Here is a 26,749-nt window from a genome sequence, read left to right as displayed (position 1 = left end):
GCCAGAGTATATAAGCAGCTGCTTACCTCTCTTCGGTCTCAGCTGTTTCAGCATCCCTCCACCTCCCCAAACTCCACCTTCATTTCAGGTACCTTGCCCTATGTAATCACATCCTATATTTATTCACTGGGGGGTGTATCAGAGCTCGAGTTGAAGATGCTTCATCGAGCCCCTCCTTAGTGGACAGCAAGCCAAATTAGCTAAACTAATACCCTAAAGATTATACGGGCAAACGAACTTGTTAAATACATATATTGGGTAAAATAGTGCATTCAATTGAAATATTTTCTTTAGTTCCTCTGAGACCCTTCACCTCCCCAGCTCCACCTGCCTAGATCTGCTGCAGGGTTTAGGCATGTCTATTTATGCAGCAGCAGCATATCTGACATGCTCACAACAATGGGTCTGTGTATCTATTAGCAGTAGCAAGTCCATACTTGCTCTGAATCAGCAGCTGCAATAATCAACAGTAGAAGCAGTGTTGCAGATCTAGTCCGCCAAAACCAAATACATTAACATCGCCATTTTTCAAAAAGTTCAGAGTTCAGATGCAAAAGCCACTAAACGCCACCTGCGTCAAAAATGAGATGATGATACTGAGCAAATGCTCTCCGCACATAGTATACGTTCATGAAACATTTTCACTTCAAATCTGTTAAATCCCAGTGTCAGCCCATTCAGAAATACCAGTTCGTTGGCAGAAACCACTAAACGCTACTTCCACTGAAGAACCAATCAGAAGATCGGATTGAATTGAATCACATGATTTCAAGATGAACGATGGTATGTGCGTATAAGCGGCTTTCAATTGCAGAGCTGCAAGTTTTTATCATGTTTTGTCCATCGTTACAGTGGCAATGACAGGAATTCACAAGTAGCAAGTGTTCCTTTTGCTGCTGTAAAACTGACAGAAACTGAAGTTTTACTATGTCGTCTTATCTAAAGAGGTGGACCTAGGGGTTTTTTGCACAAAAAGAGCACACATTTGTCAAATACCAATGAATGACTAAAGTGACATTTTTGAAAATAAGGCTTTTCAATAACTGACTAATAACCTTTTCATTGCCATTAAAGTGAAACTGCTGAACCTAAACATAGGAGCCTGGTAAGAAAAATGCTCATTTAAAAGAAAACATGTCAGACTGACTTAGAGGATTTTGCATCTGAACTCTTCAGATATACTGTGCATCCCTACTTAGAATGCGAGCTACACACAGCTACTAGAAGCAGTTTGATTTAGTTTCTAAATTATCTCTTCTGGTGATACTTCCATCTCTTTTTGAGAGCCCCTCACTTGAATATCTAGTTAATTTAGTATGCTGTTTTGATTGATTAAGGTTATTGATTTACAGAGCGGGAAAATGAAACTGACAACTGATTGATGCACGTGATCCTTTGACCTTACTTTGAATCTCATTTCACAATTGCCAGCCATTGCATAATAAAGATACAGCCTAGATGCATTTTCAAAATCTATTTATTGTATTTTCTGGAGGCCGGATAGGACATCAGGCAGAGCTGAGAGAGAAAACCACATGGAGATTAAATGAAATTTGTCATTGATTATTCCCCAGACGAGTTACCTGAGATTTCAGAGCCAGAATCCTGTCTGGAACGCCAAAAACCCAATGTGCTTTAACTTATTTTACTCCTCCCCTCCTCCGTCATGTTCTGTTTTCCTGTCTTCCTCTTAATCTTTTTCACTTGATCTGGTTTGCTCGCTCCCCCTTCCCTCGCACTTAATGACCAAAAAATGGCATGCACCCAAGGCCCAGGAATAATAGCGCTCTCTAGTCGTTAGATTCTTGGCTGACATTGTTCTGGACACACACGCTCTCTCTTTCTCTCTCACACTAAACCCAAGTCTTTTCACAACGTGCTGTGAATCACAGGTTCCTGGAGGACATGCTGTTGGCAGCAGCTCTCAAGGTCCCATTGAGCCAGCGGTTGGCAACGGTGGCTGAGAAGGATGGCTCTCCTTGCTTCTGTTCTCTGCAAAGCCTTACTCTGTATGCATGACATAGGATGTTGCGATGGTGGAATGGATGCGGAAACACTTTAGGTCTTCGTTTATCTCATGCACTGGATAGCTTGGCGTCCATTCCAATGACCTGCAACGAATGATCCCAGGTGCCCTTGACATCAGGAAAAGAGCATGAAAACAAGAAAGTTGTGCTTTATGAGCCAGTAAGCAGAACACTAGGGTAATGTCTTTCTGTTGTGGGAGTTCACACACCCTCCCACCTCTCGCCCGGCTGAAAGCCCCAGGGCTCTGAGAGATTGAAAGGCAGGCAGTCTTATCTGTGGGGGTAAGGTGTGTCTAACCCTGCACAGCCTTCAGCACTTCCCTCTCTCACAGCCCTGTGGGGGACACAAAGAGGATTGTGCTTAGGGAGAGGAAGAAAGCTGGGGATTGTTTGGTTTGGTGTGAACGCACAAGGGTAGTTGACAAATGATATGGATATAGGTAAAAAAGCATTGATTGTATAAGGGGAAAGTGAATATTTTAGATGCTGCCAACAAATTTGTTTGCAATTAATCTTGAGTTGGTAAAACAGACATTTAGAAATGTAAAAATGGTCCTTGTAATCTCTAAAAAGCATGAATAACACTTAAACTATTAAATTCAACTATTTTTTTTACATTTTCTGAAGTAAACATAACTTGGCAAATAGTACCACCATGATTCTAGATTGATTATTAGTTGCCAGAGCATTTCTGTGTGTTTTGACATGCATTTGATATGCAGTTGCTCCTTTTTCATTTTGGCCCATTGCTCAAGTAGGGCTACACAATTTAAGGAAAAAAAATGAATTGTGCCTTTTCTGGTAAAAATTGCTATTGTGTGTGTTTTTTTTTTTTTTTTTTTTTTTTTTTAAATTAATTTTTTAAAAAGCTTTTTAAGCTGCTTTTTTTTTCTTTCTTGTAGGACTCCACAATTTGGCCAAATTTTAAACACTTGCAGTCTGTATAATTCATAAACACAACTTCATTCTTTATAAATCTCTCCAACAGTGTGTAATGTTAGCGTTAGCCACGGAGCACCATCAAACTCATTCAGAATCAAATGTAAACGTCCAAATAAATACCATACTTACGCGATTAGACATGCTGCATGACGAACACTTTATAAAGATCCATTTTGAGGGTTGTATTAGCTGTGTGAACTTTGTTTATGCACTGTTTAAGGCAGTCGCGAGCTCTTGGGCGGGGAGCGCGAGAATTTAAAGGGGCCGCAGCCTGAATCGGCTCATATTTAATGATGCCCCAAAAACTTCCCAGACACATTCAGGGGACACCTAGGACTTATATTACATCTTTTAAAAACATGTTCTACGGTACCTTTAAGAAGTAAGAATTCAATTTTACAGTATGATTTGTTTATCAATATTACAAGAATATATATATATATATATATATATGTTGTTACTAAATAAAAATCTTAATAATAACCTGTTGACTATACATTAAAAAAATGTGAATTTAAGAAATTAATAATAAAAATAAGAATAAATTATATATTTAGTAACAATTTTATATATATATATATATATATATTAGTAATTCTTAATAAAAAAACCTGTTGACTGTACATTAAAAAACATGATAATTTAAGAAATTAATAATAATAAAAAATAATAATTTTAATTTTACAGTATGACTGTAAAATTGCAGTAATAATATTTATAATTGTCCTGATTTCTTCATTCAAATGTTAAACCATCAAGCTTTTATTTCAGGGGAATCGCAGGGATCCCTTAAAGCTTCTGTTGTATTGATAAACAAGTATTGGAAGATGGTTGCTGCGCATTTCATTCCCAAATACACATTAAAGCGACCCAAACTTTAAGCAGATGAGTTCTTGTGGAGCTGCTTTTACTGTGAACTGAGCCGTTTTGAGATGCTGCAAACACCGACGGATAATGAGCTTCTCGTGTGTAAGAACACAGTGCCACGCTTCACTTTGAAACATGCATATTTATTTAATAAAATTGAAGACTTTGCGCAATTAGCCATATTGCTCTTTTTATTTGATGAATCACGTAGACCTAGTCTAGGGGATTATTTCACCCATTTTGTCATTCAACAGAAGTAGAACGAGCTCCATGTAGAAGTACATAGAAATAGTGATGCATGTTGGGTTAAATACACTTTTTTTTGCTTCTACAGACCGTAGATAGCTGGTTTAGTGCGGTGGCACATTACCCTTGCCCAGAACAGGGCCAGCTATTCAACTGTTTGCCTGTTATTCAGCTGCCTCACAGCACACAGAAGAGCACAAAGCCCTGTGTTTTCTGTGGCCATGGAAAGTGGAGATCCGGACCAGGCAATGTGTGACAGCCCTGGTTACAGAGTAGGAAGAGAAGTGGCCACTATTAAAGCAGTGACCCCCCTCCAACCATTGGGACATCCACTTTAGCCCTCTGCTCATTAATATAGGTGAAAAACGGCACTGTAAATTCACAAAAACAATTGCTTTTAGTATTGCATTTGTTCTTAGTTAATTCGTTTTAGTATCAATTTTATCTCCTGTGTTTCTCCTTATAAGCAATAGGGGATGAAGGAAAAAAAAAAGTTTCTGTAATGCATCACGATTCTCTCATCAATGATTCAGAATTGATTCTGAGCTTAGTTTTTCTTTCTGTGCATGCACAGTGTGTGATATGAATGTTTAATTATGTCTAAAAATTGGAGCACAGTTTGTGACATTGTTCAGACTTTCTGAACCTCTTGACGAGACAAGCAAAATACCTCCCAAACTGTTCTCCACTTCATCTCATTGCTGTCTAGGAGAAACCTCTGTGACATCTGATTTCCTATGGGAAGTTCTGTTTGGTGTGGGTTAGTGTTGCCACAGGGTGGGCTTAACAGTGGGGTGGTTTAATTGCATAATTTATCTTAATGACCTAACTAATGATGATAAGCAGTAGCTGTAGCCACATTTAATGCACATCAGTGCTTAATGTCCAGCTTTCACCCCCTTTAATCATCCCTCTGGCCTATTGGAATCGCCCACCGCGTCCCACACGAGAGCCAGATGGGAGTCCATGCAGTCTCTGCCCTGAGGAAAATCCCCCAGCAGTGAGGGAAAAGTGGCCGCTCTTTGCTTCTAAAGCCTGATAAATGGACCGCCACAGCTGGTGCCGTCACCCCTCAATCTGTGGTCAGATCCGCCTCAAGTGTTCGCACACAGTCTGGGCCGGTATTAGGTGTCGCTTATAACAGGTGTGACGCTCTTTCAGTCTGTGACAATATCTTATTTCTCGCTCATTCTCATGGCAGTGACAGACTGATGTTCCTTTGAATTACTGTGGTCTTAAAGGGGGTCACATCATATATGTTTTATGCCACTTTTTGTGCCATAATTTAGTTCCATGACCTTTCCCCTTCTGTCTTACCCTTAAAATCCGCATGAAATGAAGTTGTGATAGTCTTTTCTTCTCCATTATATCCAAGTGAAACGGCTTCTCGTTCAAGGAAAAAATGTAGGCCGGGGCTTATAGCTGCACGGTTAATTGTTAAAAGATTGTGATCGCAATTCAAACACGATCACATTCCTAAATGACGACGATTTGCCTGTGTCTATTAAGCGTTTGACAAAATCACACCAAGACTGTAACACGGTTTGTAGATATGGGAAGAAGGAGGCGGGAACCGGCGAACATTTAACAGACCTAAAGGTGCTACAGAGGAAGTTTTGTTTTATACATTTTTGCAATATTCCTTGAAACTGTCTTTACTACCTGATAAAAGACTATTTATTAGGTGCACTGAAAGGGATAATATTAATATACATCATCTGTGCAAAAACATCAGCCAATCATTTACGCGATCATGGCCCCGTTTCTTGACTCCACCCCAATGTCAAACCAGTGCCATAAAGAGATCCGCACAGAAAAGTGCAGCGCAAAAGAAAACCGGTATTGTGAGCACACGCTTGACTGAAACGCAGAATAAAATGAGCGTTGCAAATGATTTAGTAGGTTTGAGCATGAAAAATATGTGGCAAAGATAAAATAGGATTATAGCTGTCATTGATTTTTTTTATTTTTTTTTTTGCACTACTTTATTTTATTTTGCAATTTATTATTTTTGTTTGCAAAACTTATTTTTTTTTCTGCTCAATACTTCATTTTTCCTTTGCAATTCTTTATTTTTGTTTGCAAAACATTTTTTTTTATTGCTCAATTCGTTTTTGTGTTTTGCAAAACTTTAAGGCATTAATTTGACTCCATACTTTTGTTAAAACTACAGATCAAACTTTCACATTTTTGTGTTCCTGCCCTTGGATCAACAGAGTTGCAGTGTCAAAATGGAAAAATAAAAAAGTGCATTATGGGTGTTGAAGTTTTTGGCAAAAGGGAATGCCTTAGACCAGGGGTGGGGAACGTTGATCATGGAGGGCCATTGTCCTGCAGAGTTTAGCTCCAACCCTGAAAAAAACACTCACCTGCCTGTAACTTTAGTAATCCTGAAGACCTTGATTAGCTTCAGGTGTGTTTAATTATGGTTGGAGCTAAACTCTGCTGGACAATGGCCATCCAGGATCAACGTTCCCCACCCCTGCCTTAGACCTTTCTCTGTTTTCTCTAGGCATGTAGGTTTTGATTGCTTTTTTCACTTTTGTGTTTCTACTGCATAAATAGCCAAGTTTTATTAAATGCCCACCTTGTCACTGATGAATTCCTCCTTTTAATTCTTTGGATAATTAACACATTAATGTTAATTACCCAGTGAGAATGAGTGATGAGAATTTTCATAATTGCTCGATTAAAATTAACAAGTGCAGCAATGCAAAACAGCGAAACGGTCGTGTCAGCTATAAAGCAGCTCTACAGAAATTCAATTGCATCAGAATGATTATTGATGTTAAATGACCTTTTGATTCCTCCTGTCTGTGTTTTTCTCTTAGTCATGGCTGCGGATGTACGGCTACCTCCCGCAGGCCAGCAGGCAGATGTCCACCATGCGCTCGGCTCAAATCCTGTCGAACGCCATCAGCGACATGCAGCGCTTTTACGGGCTGGAGATCACTGGAGAGATGGACCCGGTCACCATCGAGTAAGAGAAATCACATGATCTAATGTATCAGCTGTACTGTTAGAGCTATTACCAGTCATCTTCAACTCCATGAAATCAATGGTTTGATTAAGAGAAGTACTTCCATCCCATTAAACCTGTAATTGAACAGAAAAACAGAGGTCACCTTATAAAGAAGGAGAAACTTGAAGGGATAGTTTACCTAAAAAATGAAAATTGTGTCATTACTTACCCTCAAGTGGTTCCTAATCTCCATGAGTTTCTTTCTTCTGTTTCTTCACAAAAGAAGAATGTTGGTAACCAGAGGTTGATGGCACCCATTGACTTCTATAGTAGGAAAATACTATGGAAGTCAATGGGTCACATTTATTCGAATAGTTTTTTGGAAAATAAACAAGTGTACAACACATTATGTGCACAATATTATGCAATTGAAAATAGTTAATGGGTCAATAAATCAATCTGTATCATTTAGCTTCACTATATCTTCATACAGATGTACTTTAATTATCAAAAATGTATACTTACATTTGTAAACATTATGCTTGTTGGAGATGCATCGGGAGAGCATATGACTCCTTATGTTTTTGAATCACTTTGATGGTACATTGATGTCAGATGCCGATCAGTCTGCACAGCGCCGATGCATCTCGAACAAGCCTCTGGTGTTGCCATCCGCCATCTTTATTTTTCTTTTGCGCTCTGTCGCTGTTTCGCATGTCCAATATGGGAAATAGTCAGTTGGCGAGTGTACATCGACTATACACTTGAAATCAGAGTGCATTGTGGGTTTATCGAGTGAACAAATGTAGGGAACAATGTTCACCACAAAATGGCTGACACTCAATATAGTGCACTATATGCTGTAGGAAATGGGGAGTGGATTTAGACACTGCTTCTGTGATTGTTGCCTATTTAACTCATTCATTGTGCTGTTTTCTAGCTAAGCTGTTCCTTTCTTTTAAGGGCCATGAAGAGACCCCGCTGTGGCGTCCCTGACAAGTTTGGGGGTCAAATCAAGACCAATGTACGACGGAAACGTTATGCCCTCACTGGCCACAAGTGGGACAAGACCCACATAACTTTCAGGTGGGTTTGAATCTGATTCTTCAGTCCATATCATTATTATTTTCAGTGATTCTGACACTCATTGCATCACTGTTGTTCTTGTGTCTGTCGTGGCTGCAGTATTCAGAACTACACGCCTAAGATCGGGGAGTACAACTCGTACGAGGCCATCCGAAGGGCCTTCAAAGTGTGGGAAAAGGTGACGCCGCTGACATTTGATGAGATTCCTTTCTATGAGGTCAAATACGGCCGTCGGAAGGAACCTGATATTATGATCTTCTTCGCATCTGGATTCCATGGAGACAGTTCACCTTTTGACGGAGAGGGGGGTTTCCTGGCGCATGCTTACTTCCCTGGTCCCGGGATGGGTGGAGATACTCACTTCGACTCAGACGAGCCGTGGACCATTGGCTCACAAAACCTACAAGGTGAGTCAGAAGGACCTGTGTGCTTTATATATTGCATAATATGTAATATTATATGTACATATTATAATATGTAATATTATTTTCCTTCAGAAATCATGCTGATTTGCTGCTTAAGAAAAATTTCTTCTTATTGTCAATGTTGAAAACAGTTGAGCTGCTTAACTTTTTTGTGGAAACTGATATTCTTTAATGAATAGAAAGTTTAGAAAATAGATATAAAATAATTTTTTTGAAACAATATAAAAATCTTTAATGTCACTTTTAATCAATGTAATGCATCTTTGCTGAATAAAAGTATTAATTTCTTTAAAAAAAAAACAAAAAAACTTACTGACCTAAAACTTTTGAACAGTATTTATTTGTTTGTTTGTTTAGTTTCTTATTCCTCTTAAAAAGTTAAATTATAGAGCTTGATAAGGCCAGTGTAAATGTAAACATTTAAAACCTGCTTCTACTTTGTAAAGATAAAGAGAAAAGCGATTAAAATTAATTTTTTTAATGTAAATTAATTACATGATGTGCAGATAAAATAATCTAATTAATCGCAAATTAATTGCACATCAAATTTGCTGGAGAGAATACCCCCAACATAATTTAAAGTCATTATTGTGTTAAATGAGAAAAGCATTACATAGACATTACAAAAAGTAGCTTTAGTTTAGAAATATTTTATTTGATTCAACATAGAATTTATATATGAATAAATATATTTAAATACATTTTAGTTACATTTAGGTCTAAATCTTTTTTTTTTTTTTTTTTTAATTCTAGATAATATATTAGTTCATTATTATATATTAGTTCATAAAAGTTCATTATCGTTTTAATTATATCATTTGTAAGTTATGGGGAGGCACACACAGTCCACAAATCTGCTGTATGTCAGTTTCACTAACCCTCATGAAACAACCATATTCACTTGCTATAGATTCGGTCTAATGATCAAACCAAGTCATTTGCTAAAGAAAAAGTCTGCTGTTGTCAGTGTTCACTCTGTGGTTTGTGCTCTCATTTGCCATTGTGATGGGAGGTTTTCATGTTCCTGTGGAGGCGAGTGACATCATTTGAGACTGATGGGTGACAATGTGAGCAGCATGTTGTTGTATCAAGAGTGTCAGAAATGCATAAAGACTCTTTTGCAATCATGAAGTATGTATTGAACAGGTAAAGTGGGGTAAAGAGTAAAGGTTTAGGATTTGGAAAAAAAATGGAAAAGAAAATTTGCGACATTTGACTATTTGTACCTTTGTATGAAAGGTCAGGAGTCCATATAACAGAAACATTCTAAATTAGAATCTTGTCTGAAATCACCATGGTTACGAAACAGATAAGATCTCATTTAGAACATTGAACTAACTTCTCAGAGGAAAACTTAAAGTGAACATGAAAACATAATTGACAATTCTTATTAACTTATCCATGCACATATATTTTTTTTTAATTTCATGAGCCTTTGTAATCTTTAATGGGTTCATATGCTTTTTTTAAATATAATAAATGTAATAGAATAGTTTAACATGCTTCAGTGTTCAAAAAACATTATTGCAGTACATCTATTCCCAGTCTGTTTGAAACGTGCAGATTTCTACAAAGCACCTCCTTCTGAAAAGCTCAGAGCGCTGTGATTGGTCAGCTGACCCGGTGCATTGATTTGCCAAACAGCTCATGAACAGCGTTAGAAACATCTTAACCACTGATTCCTAATTTAATCCATTTTCGAAAGGCCAGACAAAGGGCTTTTGCCTTCTCAATAAAACACACCGCGTCTCCATGACATGACGACAACACTAACTGACTCTAAGCATCACCTTTTCTCTTTGCGTTTGCCAAAGGGTGGGCATTATGCTAATATTTCACATCGTGACATACACTTTTGGAGCCTTTTTAAGCAGGTCTGTGTACTCAGCTAATAGACACCATGAGCGTAGTACCTTTGCAGATCTTACACATGCACTAACAGACGCATTAAACACTGAAGGAAAAGGAAAACATTAAAAAGCATCATGTGAAGCATCATTTAATCAAAATAACTTGCAGTGACATCTCTGACATGTTTACTGGAGTGAGGGCGGGGCAACCTGTCACTCAAATAAGATCGGCCAATAGCAAACCTCAACAAGTCCCACCCTACTTTTTTTTTTTTTTTTTTTTTTCTTGTTCCAGAAGCCATTTCACTTGGATATACGTCACAAGACTTTCACAACTTCATGTCGACTTTAATACAGAAAGCTGTAATATGCGCCCTGTTTCCTAAAGTAACTTAGAAAAGCCTCTTTGTCTTTTAAATGGGCCAAAGGTTAATCATGGGATGTAGTTTTTCAAACAGTTTAAAGGAATCGTTACATCATGACACATTTGATTAATTGCTGACACACTGTAACATTCACTGAGAGCTCATCATGCAGCTTCAAAAGAAATTTTCCAGAGCCTATTTCCATAATTTTGTAATGTCTACAGGATCGTCATTGTTAGCTACAGTTGAAGTCTCGGTCACCGTGTCACAGCTGTGGGGAGAGATATCTCCTATTGCCCTGAAGTTGCATCTTTTAACCGCCGCGGCCCTAAGACTTTGAATGACGAGTGCGTTTGTCTGTGAAAGCCGTCATTGATTGAACTGTCTGAAAGCATTAGGACAGCAGTTCAGTACTTCTCTTATCTGCACGCTTATTAGCCCTAATGATGTTGCCTCTCTGAGAAAAAACCTTGAACAAGCAACATTAGTATCCGATGACTTCATACAGCCTTGCATAGTTTGGATTGTCTACACGGGCTAATAATGGATACAGTCAGTATTAGGGAAGCAGTCAATCATTTCCTCCCCCCTGAAATCAGGATTTAAAAATCACAGAGAGCCATTTACACCCGCAGAGTCACAGATCATTGTGACAGCTGGAAAATGGAGACAGAACATGATTGAAGTCAGTCACAGACTGAGTGCACTGTCATTGCAAGCGTTTCCATAAATCATGTGCAGATAAATGCAAATGTTCTGCACTGATTCACAAACTCCTTTTCATATGAACTGATAAGCCTGAGTGAGAGAGAGGAACACTTACTGTGTACTTGTAGTGTCACTTGTAGTGTACTTCAAATCTCAAAAGTCTATTTCTTAAAGAAAATTGGACTTGAAGATAATATAAATAAATAAAAGTCCACTTAAAGAGAGTACACTTTCTTAAAACACTTAAATATACTTTAAAAAGTGTACTTTGTAATAATCTCACATTTAAAGATTGCAAATTTAAAGAAGAGCCCTTATTCTTATTTGTAGACTTGCATACTAAAGTACATATAAAGTACATCATTTTAACTGTAGTGTGTTATTTTATATTACATTAAAAGTTTTAAATGTGCTAAATTACAACTTCATTATTGCAATTGTGTAATTACAAATGTCAGTACATTCAGCAGTACAGATTAACCATATTTCAAAGACAGTAGAAGTAATTATGAAATACTTAAGTAAAAAACACTCTAAAGTTCAGCTTATTGCATTTAATATATGCAATATAATATAACTTAATTGCAGTATATTGTTTTAAAGTATATTATTTTCTGTAAGAAGTACTCTTTTTAAAGTGTGCTAAAGTGCACTTCATTTTCACAAGGGTAAGAACACAAACAAAGTGCAAATTGAGGCCATTTTCACTTTTTGTGTGTAGATCAAAATCGGTTTGACATCAGAGTTTGGTTTGTGTGCTAGAAAGGTGAGGTCTGGGGTACGGTTTATCTAGACACAGTTTAAAGGTGGTATGAAAGAAATCCAGCCTAATTTGTGAATCGATATTGATGACAAACAGTTTGCCTACTATAGTGTAATTTCCCATTGTTGCCTTGGGTGAGCATGATGAGGAGAGAGGGATCTGTGGGGATCAAACTTGGGTGTGTACCAAAAAGCTAAATGTGAATTAAAGTCAAAATGAAGCAGAATTTGCAAACCCATTTCAATTCTGTAAAGTGATGTATTAATTGAAACCTCAATGAGACTAAAAAGTGTAGAGCAGGACTTGACTGGATTGTTCCATAGTAGAGTTTGCAGTCAATTTTAGGACTTTTTCCCTTCCTGAAACACTTAATTGGTTGAAACATATGCAGCTTTGGCCAAAAGGAAAGTCATTTCAGAGTCATTTTGATGAAAGATTACAAAGACAAACACTTTTCTTTTGAAGAGCATGCACTGATGAACTGTTTTTATATCCAGATTATGTGTTAAGATAGTCAAGAGAGTCCATTTTGATTTCATGCCACTTTAAAGTCCACATCTTCTCAGCACTAAGCAAGAACTAACAGGGGAAACCCTGTTCCCAATTCACCCTCAATCATTCCACACTATCCTCTTCACTCATACACTCTTAAAAATAAGGGTTCCAAAAGGTGATTTTCACAGAACTATTTTGGGTGGTTCCCCAAAGAATCATTCAGTGAACAGTTCCTAAAAGAACCATGTTTTGTTAGTGTGACGAACATTTTAATAACCTAAAGAACTTTTTCCACTATCAAGAACCTTTTGTGCATTGGAAAGGTACCATGAATGTTAAAGGTTCTTCATGGAACCATCAATGCTAATAAAGATCCTTTCTTTTTAAGAGTGTTTAGACTCTTTTCCACCATCAGGCAGAACGGATCCAAGAACTGTAAGGAATGGTTACAGTTATATTTACACTTCAGCTTGTTCAGCACGATTATAAGCCGTTCTTGGTCCGGTATTCTCATCAGTACTGTTAAAGGGTTAGTTCACCCAAAAATGAAAATTCTGTCATTTATTACTCACCCTCATGTCGTTCCACACCCGTAAGACCTTCGTTAATCTTTGGAACACAAATTAAGATATTTTAGTTGAAATCCGATGGCTCCGTGAGGCCTTCATAGCCAGCAATGACATTTCCTCTCTCAAGATCCATTTATGTACTAAAAACATATTTAAATCAGTTCATGTGAGTACAGTGGTTCAATATTAATATTATAAAGCGGCGAGAATATTTTTGGTGCGCCAAAAAAACCAAAATAACGACTTATTTAGTGATGGCCGATTTCAAAACACTGCTTCAGGAAGCATCGGAGCACAATTGAATCAGCGTATCGAATCACCGAACAGCTGATTCGACACACTGATTCATGCTCCAATGCTTCCTGAAGCAGTGTTTTGAAATCGGCCATCACTAAATAAGACATTATTTTGTTTTTTTGGTTCACCAAAAAAATTTTCGTCACTTTATAATATTAATATTGAACCACTGTACTCACATGAACTGATTTAAATATGTTTTAGTACCTTTATGGATCTTGACAGAGGATATGACATTGCTGGCTATACAGGCCTCACTGAGCTATCGGATTTCAACTAAAATATCTTAATTTGTGTTCCGAAGATTAACGAAGGTCTTACGGGTGTGGAATGACATGAGAGTGATTAATAAATGACAGAATTTTCCTTTTTGGGTGAACTAACCCTTTAACCGTGCTGGTTGCATGTGTGTAGTGATGTCGCCACTCAGGATTGGTCACTTGTCTGTTGCCTGGCTACCAGTTTCTCTCTGTAGTTGGCCAAGCAAGGTATTTGAGCGAAGTTAACACTAGTTTAAAACAGAAATATCTTTTCATCCTTTATATCATGGTCACTATTTACATCACATACAGTCTGTAAATGACTGATACATTTGTATTCCATTCCAAAGTGCTCCATTATCATCCCCACAGTGAAAAATGAAACCACATCCATACAAACTGGGCCGGATTGGCACAGAAAATAATGGTTAAAGGGTTAGTTCACCCAAAGATGAGAATTCTGTCATTTACTCACCCTCATGTGGTTCCAAACCCGTAAGACTTTCGTTCTTCTTTGATAAACAAATGAAGATATTTTTAATGAAATCTGAGAGATGTCTGCCCTTCATTAACAGCTACGCAACTATCACTTTGACACTTCAAAAAGTTCATAAAGAGATCCTCAAACTAATCCATATGAATTGAGTGGTTTAGTCCAAATTTTCTGAACAGATTGAATTTAGCATTTTATTCACATATAAACATTGATCAGCGGACATAACCAGAAGCTCAACCGAACCTGCTTGATGTGTGAGAATGAACCTCATTGGTTCTTGCTGAAGCTCAAATGTGATGCGTAACACGAGAATGAACCTCATTGGTTCTTGCTGAAGCTCAAACGTGCTGCGTAACACGAGAATGAACCTCATTGGTTCTTGCTGAAGCTCAAATGTGATGCGTAACACGAGAATGAACCTCATTGGTTCTTGCTGAAGCTCAAACGTGCTGCGTAACACGAGAATGAACCTCATTGGTTCTTGCTGAAGCTCAAATGTGATGCGTAACACGAGAATGAACCTCATTGGTTCTTGCTGAAGCTCAAATGTGATGCGTAACACGAGAATGAACCTCATTGGTTCTTGCTGAAGCTCAAATGTGATGCGTAACACGAGAATGAACCTCATTGGTTCTTGCTAAAGCTCAAATGTGATGCGTAACACGAGAATGAACCTCATTGGTTCTTGCTGAAGCTCAAACGTGCTGCGTAACACGAGAATGAACCTCATTGGTTCTTGCTGAAGCTCAAATGTGATGCGTAACACGAGAATGAACCTCATTGGTTCTTGCTGAAGCTCAAATGTGATGCGTAACACGAGAATGAACCTCATTGGTTCTTGCTGAAGCTCAAACGTGATGCGTAACACGACAATGAACCTCATTGGTTCTTGCTGAAGCTCAAACTTGATGCAAAACACAAGAATGAACCTCATTGGTTCTTGCTGAAGCTCAAATGTGATGCGTAACACGAGAATGAACCTCATTGGTTCTTGCGGAAGCTCAAACGTGCTGCGTAACACGAGAATGAACTTCATTGGTTCTTACTGAAGCTCAAATGTGATGCGTAACACGAGAATGAACCTCATTGGTTCTTACTGAAGCTCAAACGTGATGCGTAACACGAGAATGAACTTCACTGGTTCTTGCTGAAGCTCAAACGTGCTGCGTAACACGAGAATGAACTTCACTGGTTCTTGCTGAAGCTCAAACGTGATGCGTAACACGAGAATGAACCTCATTGGTTCTTACTGAAGCTCAAACGTGATGCGTAACACGAGAATGAACTTCATTGGTTCTTGCTGAAGCTCAAATGTGATGCATAACACAAGAATGAACCTCATCGGTTCTTGCTGAAGCTCAAACGTGATGCGTAACACGAGAATGAACTTCATTGGTTCTTGCTGAAGCTCAAACGTGATGCATAACACAAGAATGAACCTCATTGGTTCTTGCTGAAGCTCAAACGTGATGCATAACACAAGAATGAACCTCATTGGTTCTTGCTGAAGCTCAAACGTGATGCGTAACACAAGAATGAACCTCATCGGTTCTTGCTGAAGCTCAAACGTGATGCGTAACACGAGAATGAACTTCATTGGTTCTTGCTGAAGCTCAAACGTGATGCATAACACAAGAATGAACCTCATTGGTTCTTGCTGAAGCTCAAACGTGATGCATAACACAAGAATGAACCTCATTGGTTCTTGCTGAAGCTCAAACGTGATGCGTAACACGAGAATGAACCTCATTGGTTTTTGCTGAAGCTCAAACGTGATGCGTAACACAAGAATGAACCTCATTGGTTCTTGCTGAAGCTCAAACGTGCTGCGTAACACACGAGAATGTCAAGCGAACATGCTTGAGCTTCCTTTTACCACAAATGGTATGTGAATAAAAGCCTAAATTAAATCTGTTCAACATAAAATGCAATCGAGTCTCTTCAGAAAATTTGAACTAAACCGCTCAATTCATATGGATTAGTTTTATGATCTCTTTATGAACTTTTTGAAACATCAAAGTTGTCATTGTGTAGCTGTCAGTGGAGGTACAGAAATCACTCAGATTTGTGTTCTGAAGATGAAAGAAAGTCTTACGGGTTTGGTACAACATGAGGGTGAGTAAATGATTTTGGCTGAACTAACCCTTTAACCAATGAGAATGGTTTGGCCCAACAATGGAAAAGCAGCTATATGTCCCATTTACCCAGCCGACTAAATATAGCTTCACTTTCTTATCTACTGCAAGAGCAGTGGCGATTTTGTTTAATGTGCGCACTTAACTACTGCAAATGCAATGTTCTGGTTGATACGCAGTATATCATGTGTCCTTATGCCAGAGTGCCCATAAAGTGCAGCTGTGATCTCCCAGAGCAAATGAAGATTAATAAGCTGTTGTATCAGACATTCTTTACTAGTGACCTCAGTAAATCAGCTCTTCTTCTTATTGCTGACCATTAGCTTTCTCTTATACCGCAGCCTGTGATATTTAATATGTGTGTCCCCCCCAGGTAATGATCTGTTCCTGGTAGCCGTACATGAGCTGGGCCATGCCCTCGGACTGGAACACTCCAATAATCCATTGGCTATTATGGCTCCTTTCTACCAGTGGATGGACACGGAAAACTTTGAGCTGCCTGAGGATGATCTCCGCGGGGTCCAGCAGATTTACGGTAAGTTCTTTTTTTGTGGCAAATTGTCTCTGATCTAGCAGTTTAGAACAAGAACAAGTGTCTAGTTCTACCTCTATGGTGTAACAGTTGTGCAACATTTGTTCTGGTCTGGCGCATTTCATTTCCGGATCCCGTTCTCTGTTGTTCTCCTTATCATCTATCACAGAAAGAGTTTATAGACACTATAGATTTACAGTTTTAGATTGTGTTGGTTTTTTTTGTTTAGTTTCCTGGTTCAGTCTGGACCAGAGTTATTATAAACATGTGTCGTTGTAAAAGTCTTTTTGTTTGTTTACAGCAAGAAGCTTTACTGGTATTCAAGCTTTTAATGTAAATTTTATAATGTTTGCTTTTTTTTTTAGACTGGTTTACTTTGCCCTTGACCAGGCCATGTTCCTTTGAAATAGTCTGGTCTTTGTGGACTTAAGTAATGTTTATTTAAGTTTAGCATGAGGGAGTTTCAGTTGTGGGGGAGAAATGCAGGCATCATTCCCACTTTAGAAGAAAGAACTCGTGCTCATGTGAGGCAAATTCATTAATCATTTCACTCATTATTGGTGTTTGTGAAGGCAAGCATCTCTATTATTGTTCATACTTTTAAAAGAAAAAAAGAAAAAAGTTATTTTTTGCGTACAGAAAATGAAGCTTAGTTTTAGAACCATTAGGATTTGGTAATTCATTCAGGGTCCATTAATTCTCAGTGGAGTCTCTTTATATTATTGTTACTCATTGCATACATAAATTACTGTAATACTATAATTTTTTTTTTCTTCAATAAGACAGTTCAAAAAATACTACCATGTTGTACAAAAATTCTATAAATAAATTTTACAATTAAAATAATATATTTCTTTGTTCAAATTACCATAATGAGAATATTAAGGAAAGTAATTTCCCTTAAGCAGAACTCCCTTAATTCTTTTTGGCATAGATTCAACAAGTTGCTGGAAACATTCCTCAGAGATTTTGGTCCACATTGTCCAGATTACAATCACGCAGTTGATGCAGATTTGTCGCTACACATCCATGATGTGAATCTCCTGCTCCACCATTTCCCAAAGCTGCTCTATTGGATTGAGATCTGGTAACTGTGGAGGACATTAGAGTCTAGTAAACTCACTGTCATGTTCAAGAAACCAGTTTGAGATGATTTGAGCTTTGTGAAATGGAGCGTTATCCTGCTGGAAGTAACCATCAGAAGATGGGAACACTGTGGTTAAAAAGGGGACGGACATGGTCAGCAACAATATTCAGGTAGGCTGTGGTGTTTAAACGATGGTCATTTGGTACGAAGGGGCTCAAAGTGTGCCAAGAAATTATCCCTCACACCATTACACCACCATGAGCCTGAACCATTGATACGAGGCAGGATGGATCCATGCTTTCATGTTGTTTATGCCAAATTCTGACCCTAACATCTGAATGTTGCAGCAGAAATGGAGACTCATAAGACTTTTACCAACCTTCTATTGTCCAGTGTTGGTGAGCACATGTGAATTATAGCCTCAGTTTCTTGTTCTTATCTGATGGTACTGATGTGTCTTCTGCCTTCTGTAGCTCATCTACTTCAAGATTCGATGTGTTGTGTGTTCAGAGATGCTCTTCTGCAGACCTTGTTTGTAATGAATGGTTATTTGAGTTGCTGTTGTCTTTCTATTAGCTTGAACCAGTCTGGTCATTTTCCTCTGACCTCTGGCATCAACAAGGCATTTCAGCCACTCGCTGGATGTTTTTTTCTTATTCTTTTTCAGATCATTCTCTGCTGATCTTATTAGGATTATTACACACAAACATCTCTAGGGTTTACAGTTTATGAAATACACTACCAGTCAAAAGTTTGGAAACATTATTATTTTTAATATTTTGAACAAAATCTCTGATGCTCATTAAGGCTGCATTTATTTCGTAATAAATACAGAAAAAAACAATAAAATTGTGAAATATTATTACAATTTAAAATTATGGTTTTGTATTTTAATATACTTTAAAATATAATTTATTTCTGTGATGCAATGCTGAATTTTCAGCATCATTACTCCAGTCTTCAGTGTCACATGATCCTTCAGAAATCATTCTAATATGCTGATTTGATACTCAGTTATTATCAATGTTGAAAACAGTTGTGCTGCTTAATATTTTCTTGGAACCTGTGATACTTTTTTCAGGATTCTTTGATGAATAAAAGGTTAAAAAGAACAGCATTTATTCAAAATGTAAATCTTCTCTAACAATGAAAATCTTTACTATCACTTTCTTATATTAATTTAACACATCCATGCTGAATAAAGTATTAATTTCTTTCAAAAAATAAAAAATAAATAAATAAATTACTGACCCCAAAATTTTGAATGGTAGTGTATATTGTTACAAAAGATTTCTATTTTAAATGAATGCTGATATTTATTTTTTAAACTTTTTATTGATCAAAGAATCATGAAAAAGTATCACAGGTTATAAAATAATAATAATAAAGTAGCACAACTGTTTCCAACATTGATAATAAATTTGCATATTACAGTGATTTCTGAAGGATCATGTGACACTGAAGACTGGAGTAATGATGCTGACTATTCAGCTTTGCATCACAGGAATAAATTATATTTTAAAGTATATTAAAAACAAAAAAAAACATAATTTTAAATCGTAATAATTTTTCACAATATTATTGTTTTTTTCTGTATTTATTATGAAATGAATGCAGCATTTAATGAGCATAAGAGACTTCATTCAAAAACATTAAAAATAGTAATGTTTCCAAACTTTTGACTGGTATTGTGCACCACCAACAACATTCAAAATCACTTAAATCACCTTTTTTCACCATTCGAATGCTCAGTTTGAACTTCAGAAGATCATCTTGACCATGTCTACATGCCTAAATGCATTGGGTTTCTGCCATGTGATTGGCAGATTATATATTTGCATTAAAAGCTATCCACTTTGTATTTATCATAGACCGAACTAAGAAGTTGCCACAATGAGCTATTATTGTTGCAAATTCTGAAGTAATTTGTGTTTGTTTCTTCCACTCTTCCATGTAGGACCACCCAGCAGTTCTCCCACTCAGGCTCTCCCCACTGTGACCCCTCGGCGTCCAGCCCATCCAGACCCCAGGGCACCTCAACCCCCTAAGAACCCTCCCGGAGCGCCCCCTCGCCGGCCGGACAGGCCTCGCACCACTGATCGCCCAGATCACTACGGCCCAAACATCTGTGAGGGCAATTTTGACACAGTCACCATGCTCAGGGGAGAGATGTTTGTCTTTAAGGTGAGCTAAAGACCCTAGCTAAGCTTTTTCTGCATTATGTTAATGAGAATTATATGTCCCAAACATGTTTTTGACAGGCTTTGTTCGATTCACTCAGCAGCTGTAGTGCTTTCTGAATCAGAGCAGGTCAAGCGGTGAAACAATAACAGTAACAGTTCCAGGTGAAAGACCTGACACAGAGGTGGAGGCCTGCTGAGGTCGGCCTGCTCTCAATCAGGCTTTGTTAGGCAATGGGCCGTAAAAACCCCAGTGCTGGTCTTTGTTATCGGGCAGAGCTCCATAAAGACGGAAAGAGCCATGTATCTGGAGTCTGGAGTTGATCAGGAGATGCATTAGATTCATCTGCTCTGTCACTTTTGCTGGAGTTGTGGTTTTGTGGTCATGTCGTGTGATTTGCTCCTACATGAAAGAAGCGCTCTCTGTGGCAGAGTATCTTTAATTCTCTTTTTTTATCTGAAAAACAAAAAACAGACCACATCATATAAAGCAAAAAAAGCACATTTAGTTTTTTTTTTCTTGCTATTGGAGAAGTCAGAAGAAATGTACAGAACGAAAGAATGAAGAGATATTGATAAATTGAGATTACTAGGTTATTATAAAATCCTAATGATGTAATTTGGCAAATATGTCCATGCCCTGGTTAATGTTTCCATATCCTGGATATCCTGGATACTTATTTTTTTTGTTAGTTCAAGGTAAATAATGCCATTAATTAATAAATGGCACCTTATTATTAAAAATATTTTTTTCAGATGGGTATTTTTGCGGTGAGCAAATATTACTTTAATATTATATTTCGTTATTTTAATTTATTATTATTATTAATACTACAACTACTATTGCTTCTCTAATTATTATTAGAAGTAGTATTAGAGGCACAGGCATTACTGGGCATGCTACACCTTAGTAGGGCTGTCAAAAGTACCGATTCAAAATTTGAAAAATGTGCCAATACCAACATTTCCCACTAGCATTTTTGAGTGCTGTTGAGCGGATTCTTAAATGCCTCTGATTGGCCATTGTGTTCACATGCTCAACAGATATGTCTGTGATTGGCTACAATGATCAGTGCTTCAAAAACATGTTTCTTTGATGCTCTTCACCGAGCGCTTACACAGATACACACAGGAGCGTTTGAAAGCAGGCGTCTAGCAGCGGATATATTAGGGATCCACTGCTAGACGCCTGTGATGCGTGTGTATCTGTGTAAGCACTCAGTGAAGAGCGGCACAGATGTCTATTTACAACATGTTTTTGAAGCATTGATCATTGGAGCCAATCACAGACATATCTGAGCATGTGAACACAATGGCCGATCAGAGGTGTTTAAGAATTGCCAGGGGGAAATGCTGGTATCATTACAGCCCTATACCTTAGCACAGTTTGTTGGAAAATATTTATGCAGGTGTTACTGTTTAACTGGTGGCAGTACTCAAGTTATCCATTAGACAACAATCAGATGCCCTTGAGTGAAGTGCAACTCCCCAGTAATCTGTATGTCTCAAAGGCAGGTTCCCTAAACAAGGCCATTCCTCATGTAACACAATACTACAGGTTAACTCATGCAACATTGTGTTCCTCCATGAGAGAACAAGGTGCATGTGTGTCTGTTTGTGATGAGGTGTTGGGGTTGAGAAGGGTGTAGGGAGAAAGCAGGATAAATTTAGAGCATTTTGGCAGCAGACACGGCTCTGGTTTTAATTTGGGCTCGGTTTGGAACGTTCTGAAGGTCCTGGTGGAGAGCCAGAGTGAGTGTAAGGATACACTGAGTTTATGTACATGTACATGATCGCTATTACTGCAGCTCATACTAAAGCAGCCCCGATATTCTCAAAATTCTTTTTGGTTTTTCACTTAGGTGGTATACTGTTGACCAACATGACTGCTGAGAGCGACGTGTAGATGAATATGTAAATATATGCTGTGCAAATAACAGAATAAGCATACAAGTAGAATGACAGCAGTGAGAAAACAGCAGTCAAGAAATCATCTGATCATAGCAATGTGGATATGTTTGCACCAGCTCTGCAATTCGGCACTCAAGTCAAGTTTATTTATATAGTACTTCATACAGTAGATTGCTTGAAAGCAATGAAAAAAACAATGTCATTGTCAACTTCAGTTTCTACTATAAAGAGTCTCTCCAGTGTGTTCATGTTTTTACAAACCTGATTCCAAAAAAGTTGGGACACTGTACATATTGTGAATAAAAAAAGGAATGCAATAATTTACAAACCTCATAAACTTATATTTTATTCACAATAGAATGTAGATAACATATCAAATGTTGAAAGTGAGACATTTTGAAATGTTATGCCAAATATTGGCTCATTTTAGATTTCATGAGAGCTACACATTCCATTGGGACAGGTAGCAATAAGAGGCCGGAAAAGTTAAATGTACATATAAGGAACAGCTGGAGGACCAATGTGCAACTTATTAGTTCAACTGGCAACATGATTGGGTATAAAAAGAGCCTCTCAGAGTGGCAGTGTCTCTCAGAAGTCAAGATGGGCAGAGGATCACCAATTCCCCCAATGCTGTGGCCAAAAATAGAGTTTCTCAGAGAGTTGTTATCAGCGCTCAGTTCAGAAGCCTGCATCTCTGATGGTATGGGGTTGCATGAGTGCGTGTGGCATGGGCAGCTTACACATCTGGAAAGGCACCATCAATGCTGAAAGGTATATCCAAGTTCTAGAACAACATATGCTCCCATCCAGACGTCGTCTCTTTCAGGGAAGACCTTGCATTTTCCAACATGACAATGCCAGACCACATACTGCATCAATTACAACATCATGGTTGCGTAGAAGGATCCAGGTACTGAAATGGCCAGCCTGCAGTCCAGATCTTTCACCCATAGAAAACATTTGGCACATCATAAAGAGGAAGATGCGACAAAGAAGACCTAAGACAGTTGAGCAACTAGAATTATATAATCTATTATGTAATCACCACGGATCAATGGTAGTTCGAAGGTGTTTACCAGCAAGAGCAAACTTTTCCAGAATGTTCCGTGGCTGTTTCGAACTCCAGAAAAGATTTCCCCCACATGACATGACATGTGTGATACCCCCAGATTGTGTCTTGTTTAAGAGATGTAATCGGATGTGCAATTTTTTTTTTTATGGACAAAAAAAAGACATATTTGCACTGATAGAAGCATAATAAGTTTCTTCTTCCTAGTCCCTTATTTGTTGTTTTCTGATTCTCTTTCAGTTGCACTTTTAAGTGTTGATGGTTTGGAAAATGTGCAGTATGCATATCAACTGAGGCCCTGTTTACACCTGGTATTATGATGCATTTTGGTCAATCAGATCACAAGTGCTAAATACAAGTGTAAACTGGGTGTAAAGCGTTTTGAGCTTGTCCACTTTTGACCACTTCCAGAGGTAGATGAAAACTCATTCAGGTGGTCAAATGCGTTCAAAGAGCCACAAAAGACCACTTTCTCTCCGCCTACTGACCTAATGTGAAAACGTTTGTTGGCTGAAGACCCAAGTTTGATTTGAAGGTGAAAAACGTTAGCACAATGTTCTCTTAGCATGCAATCACACTTGGGCTTGGGTTTGCGGCTATCAGAGCATAAACTAAAGCTGCTGCTCTCTGTATGTTTCTCCATAGTCTCTGGGCGTGTTTATATGTAGATTGTGTGAGGACAGAAATACACAACCATCATCATCATCTCTTATTGCTTCCTCAGGGTCGCTGGTTCTGGAGAGTGAGGAGGAACAGAGTGCTGGATAACTACCCCATGCCGATCGGACACTTCTGGAGGGGTCTGCCGGGAGACATTGACGCTGCATATGAAAGGCATGATGGGCGATTCGTGTTTTTCAAAGGTATTTTCCCTTTCTAACTGTACTTGAAAACTGATATAGCTCTATGCTGTTAAAAGTCAATATAGACCATAAAAATGTTATATTCGTGAGAGAAATTATTACCCAGGCTGGCAGAATTACATCACATTGAAGTGCTTTTTACATTAGAACAAGCCATTGATTTTGACGTTTGTCATTTAGTACAGGAAGTGTCCTTGATTTCCCCGAGGCACTTATGTGTAAGTCTGATGGATTTTAAAGGTAGAGTTTCAGAGACGTGGCTTTTTGTTTTATATATGGGTTTAAGGTGAATGGACACAATTTAATTTTGGAGCTGTATAATTCTGGAGATTGACAATAAATTTAGCAAAACACAGTGAATGCTTTAACTCACATTAGTTTCACTTCAGTAAATGTTTGGTGTTTTTTTTTATTATAATTTTTTGCAGCTATGATTGAAAGTTACAATTATTGTTACATTAGTAACAAGAAAAGAAACCCTTTTAATGAAAATGCTTGACTTATTTTCTGGCTTAATTTTCTGATTTGAAAATGACATCATTAAGGGTATTATTGATGCATTTTATTTCACAGAATAAAAAACAAAAACATTAACTTTAGCATAATGGAACCAGAAGTGCTAAAATGCTCATATTCAGGTTTTGGCATAAAATAAATAAAAAGAAAAAGAATTTCAGCATCCATGCTAACATTCTGCTTAATAATATTTAAATCATCTCAATTTATAACTGTAAACCAAATTTGCAAGTCATATGAACAGTATCAGTGAAAATCTCTGAAGCAAAAGTCAACTGGCCAGAAACTCGTCACTGTTATTTCCAAGCCCTGCCAGCAGATTGAAATCAAAAACTGCTCAGAACACAGTGAGGTTTCCCACATTAGTTATACATATCAAACAGAAACAGAAATCTTCACTAGGAAGTTATTAGATGTCTGTGAAGATGAATGTGTATGTGCTGTACTTGAGGAAAGCTGGCTTCCATAAGGAAACTCTGTAGGGCAAGTGATGTCATTGGCAAGGCCCTTTTAAATTTGGATTTCTGCCATTCGACAAAATCGGGAGACCGAAAAACTTGGGGAGCAACATCTGTTCTTTGTGAAGCGAGGCCATTGCGTCAGCTAGCGGTTCTACCAGATGCTGACAGCAACGGTTGGACTTGGATAAGGGCCCGTTGAATCAAACGGGTCCGTGAGGATGGTGCCTCAGTGTCTGCCATACTGTAAAATAATAAAAACCGAAGCTCCCAATGTTTCTGTAACGGCTCCATGTGACGCTCTCTGTCGTCACTTTAACCATTAAAATGTGGGATTCGAACCAAACCCACATTGTTGGTGCATCTTTTTCAGTGTTGTCATGCAGTTGTGTTACAATAGAGAGAAAACACCAATCTGTGGTTCAGTGCTGGAGACTGTGTCAAAGGTTGGAAAGTCCCTGTACATGCACCATGAAATCCTGTTACCCATTGAGTGTTGCTGCCTCCTTGTCTTTTCTACTTCCTCACCATTGTTTTCAACCTCTGTACGTTCTTCATGTTCATTTTTGAACTTTTTAACTTGCTTTCTGGTGGTAGGCTGATATGCACGGCCGTCCCAAACACAAAAATTGATGCACCTCTTGATGGAAATGTTGTGATGTTATTTCCATCAAGAGGTGCATCAATTTTTGGTCGAGCTCTTGTATTGACAATGCAAGAGGTGAGCACTCTGTAAAGTCTCCTCCAGCACATCCCAAAGACTTTCAATTAATTCAGGACTCAGAGGTACCAATTCACACTCCATCAATTAGGGTTAACTGTTGCCAAACCTCTAACATGCTAGAAACATAATAATTACTGCAATAATGATCCAGTCATAGACTGGATCATAGAGTATTTGTCTATTTAAATTCAAAAAGTGAAATGATACATATTACGATTCGATGCATATCACAATACTCATGATACAATATTATTGTGATACTCCAAAACATATGGTAAAAGGTTAACAAAAAATGTACTGTTGATTAAAATGCAAAATTTTATATTACATTGGGGATGGAAATGAATTGGCTTGGACTTGGTGCTGATAACCCAATACACAGGACATATGTTGATACCTGAATAAAAATATTCATGATTCTGAAGCTGAAACAGATTTATTTTAGATGAATATGCACTCTGTCACTGACTAGATATATTTAAAATAATTTAGGCCACTTTTTATCGTAACATAAGACATTTGACATTTATCAGGACCCACAAATATTCCCCCATTGCATTATTATACATTATATTCAACATTATATATATAGTAGTTTAATGTAGTACTGACACTAAAACTTAAATTTTTTGGGTGAACTATTCACAACACATACTGTCACTATCCACTATATAATACTTTTGCATTTTTGTATTGCGATATATTGTGACACAATATATTGTTACACCCCTACTAAACAGCGACCCTTTTTTTGTGTCAGGCAGTGTACTATACTATAATATATTGTTCCAAGATTCTTCACGTCAGTGAATAAGTGCATATGTATGCAATTAATGTTTGTATGTCATAATGGTCTGGTGGTAGAACTTTCGTTAAGCGTGTCAGAGGTTCTGAGTTTTATTCCGCCCTTGTA

The 26,749-nt window shown here is 37.8% G+C and overlaps 1 protein-coding gene across 1 annotated transcript in view; it reads left to right on the top strand.

Annotated features, from left to right (window-relative positions):
• The window catches only part of mmp15b (matrix metallopeptidase 15b), a 43,325-nt gene that overhangs the window by 6,110 nt on the left and 10,466 nt on the right, over window positions 1-26,749 (top strand). The window contains exons 2-7 of the mRNA XM_067400105.1: window positions 6,914-7,062; window positions 8,008-8,130; window positions 8,230-8,537; window positions 16,867-17,028; window positions 20,070-20,296; window positions 24,000-24,138. Of these exons, the coding sequence (XP_067256206.1) occupies window positions 6,914-7,062; window positions 8,008-8,130; window positions 8,230-8,537; window positions 16,867-17,028; window positions 20,070-20,296; window positions 24,000-24,138 (1,108 nt within the window). The remainder of the gene's footprint in view (window positions 1-6,913; window positions 7,063-8,007; window positions 8,131-8,229; window positions 8,538-16,866; window positions 17,029-20,069; window positions 20,297-23,999; window positions 24,139-26,749) is intronic.

This window comes from Chanodichthys erythropterus, chromosome 11, assembly GCF_024489055.1.
Source record: "Chanodichthys erythropterus isolate Z2021 chromosome 11, ASM2448905v1, whole genome shotgun sequence".
Lineage (NCBI taxonomy): Eukaryota > Metazoa > Chordata > Actinopteri > Cypriniformes > Xenocyprididae > Chanodichthys > Chanodichthys erythropterus.
The sequence above is the reverse complement of the archived record's forward strand: the minus strand, read 5'-3'. Positions and strand labels throughout refer to the sequence as shown.